This window comes from Elaeis guineensis, chromosome 7, assembly GCF_000442705.2.
Source record: "Elaeis guineensis isolate ETL-2024a chromosome 7, EG11, whole genome shotgun sequence".
Taxonomy (NCBI): domain Eukaryota; kingdom Viridiplantae; phylum Streptophyta; class Magnoliopsida; order Arecales; family Arecaceae; genus Elaeis; species Elaeis guineensis.
This window is the reverse complement of record NC_025999.2, coordinates 13,795,879-13,797,360: the sequence shown is the minus strand read 5'-3', so window position 1 is coordinate 13,797,360 and position 1,482 is coordinate 13,795,879. Positions and strand designations below refer to the sequence as shown.

At 38.7% G+C, this 1,482-nt stretch overlaps 1 protein-coding gene across 1 annotated transcript; it reads left to right on the top strand.

Moving 5' to 3' along the window:
- The first annotated feature begins 270 nt into the window (after window positions 1-270).
- On the top strand, window positions 271-1,020 carry LOC140859275 (uncharacterized). Its single transcript, XM_073260954.1, has 2 exons — window positions 271-555; window positions 751-1,020. The coding sequence occupies exons 1-2, from the start codon at window positions 271-273 to the stop codon at window positions 1,018-1,020; spliced, it is 555 nt and encodes a 184-aa protein (XP_073117055.1).
- Window positions 1,021-1,482: the final 462 nt, after the last annotated feature.

Sequence of the window (1,482 nt, the reverse complement as noted above, 5' to 3'; positions counted from 1 at the left end):
ATCATTAAAGAAGCCCACGGTGGTGGACTTGGAGGTCATTTGGGGTGAGACAAAACTCTTGCTCTCATCGATGTAAATTTTTATTGATCGAATATAGTTCGAGATGTTTCAAGACATGTGGAGTGTTGTTGAACTTGTCATATTGCTAAGGCTCATTCACAAAATACTAGTTTATACACACCACTTTCCGTTCCCAATACCCCATTGGAAGACATGAGCATTGATTTCATGGTGGAATTGCCGAAGACTTAAAGGAACAAAGATTCGATTATGGTGGTGGTGGATCGATTTTCTAAGATGGCACATTTTGTTCCATGTCTCAAGACCTTGGATGCATCTCATATTGCTAATCTTTACTTCAATGAGATTGTCAAGCTTCATGGTATTCCGAATACTATCACTTCTGAACGTGACTCAAAATTTATGAGTCATTTTTGGCATACTCTTTGGAGGAAGCTTGGAACTACCCTTCAATTTAGTTCTTCTCACCATCCTCAAACTGATGGCCAGACAGAGGTTGTCAATCAAAGTTTGGAGAGCTTATTGAGGTCCTTGGTAGTAGAAAATATTCGATAATGGGACTTAAAACTACCTCAGGCGAAGTTTACTTACAATCGCTCTCAAAGCAAATCTACTGATAAAAGTCCGTTCCTGATTGTTTACGGAGCTAATCCTATCAGTCCATTGGATTTGGCCCCACTTTCAATTAATCACTCTTTTAGTAGTGATGCTGAAGAAAGAGTGAAGTAGATTCGGAGTTTGCATGAAGAGGTTCAGAAGAAGATCATTCGGCAAAATGAGAAGTACAAGAAACAAGCTGATAAATTTCGAAGGCAGGCAAGCTTCAATGAAGGAGATTTAGTGTGGATTCATCTTCGAAAGGAGCAATTTCCACCAGGTCATTTTGGGAAGCTCAAATCGAGAGCTGATGGTCCTTTTCGAATTCTGACAAGGGTGGGTGAAAATGCATACAAAGTTGAACTCCCAGGAGACTATAGAGTTTCAGCGATTTTTTGTTAGATGTGTGCCCTAGATACCAGATTGGTTGACACATTTCTGTACAAATATAAGGATAAATTTATAATTTTAACTATAAATGAATAAAAAGATTATTCTACTATCACATTGTGTATATTATGTCTGTGATACATCCTTTGAGTTAGTAGGAATGTTAATTCATATTTTTAAGAGTTAAAAATTTAAGACATGAATTTACATAACTAACTCATAAACAGCTCCTGACGATAGGATCATCACGAGGATGGTGATCGATCTGAAAAGTTGGTGTACGATCACTTTCTTAGAGTAGATGAGTCTTGAGTCTACAGTGTGGAGACATCGAAGTGAGAGTACAGGTATTCATTGAGAATGAGAGTACTGAGCGTGATCACCTCGAGCAGTCATAAGAAAGTCTACCTTCTCGTCGATGACTAGCTCGATGCTGCAGCTGTGTGTCTAGTTCTTTGACCTGAGGTACATCGG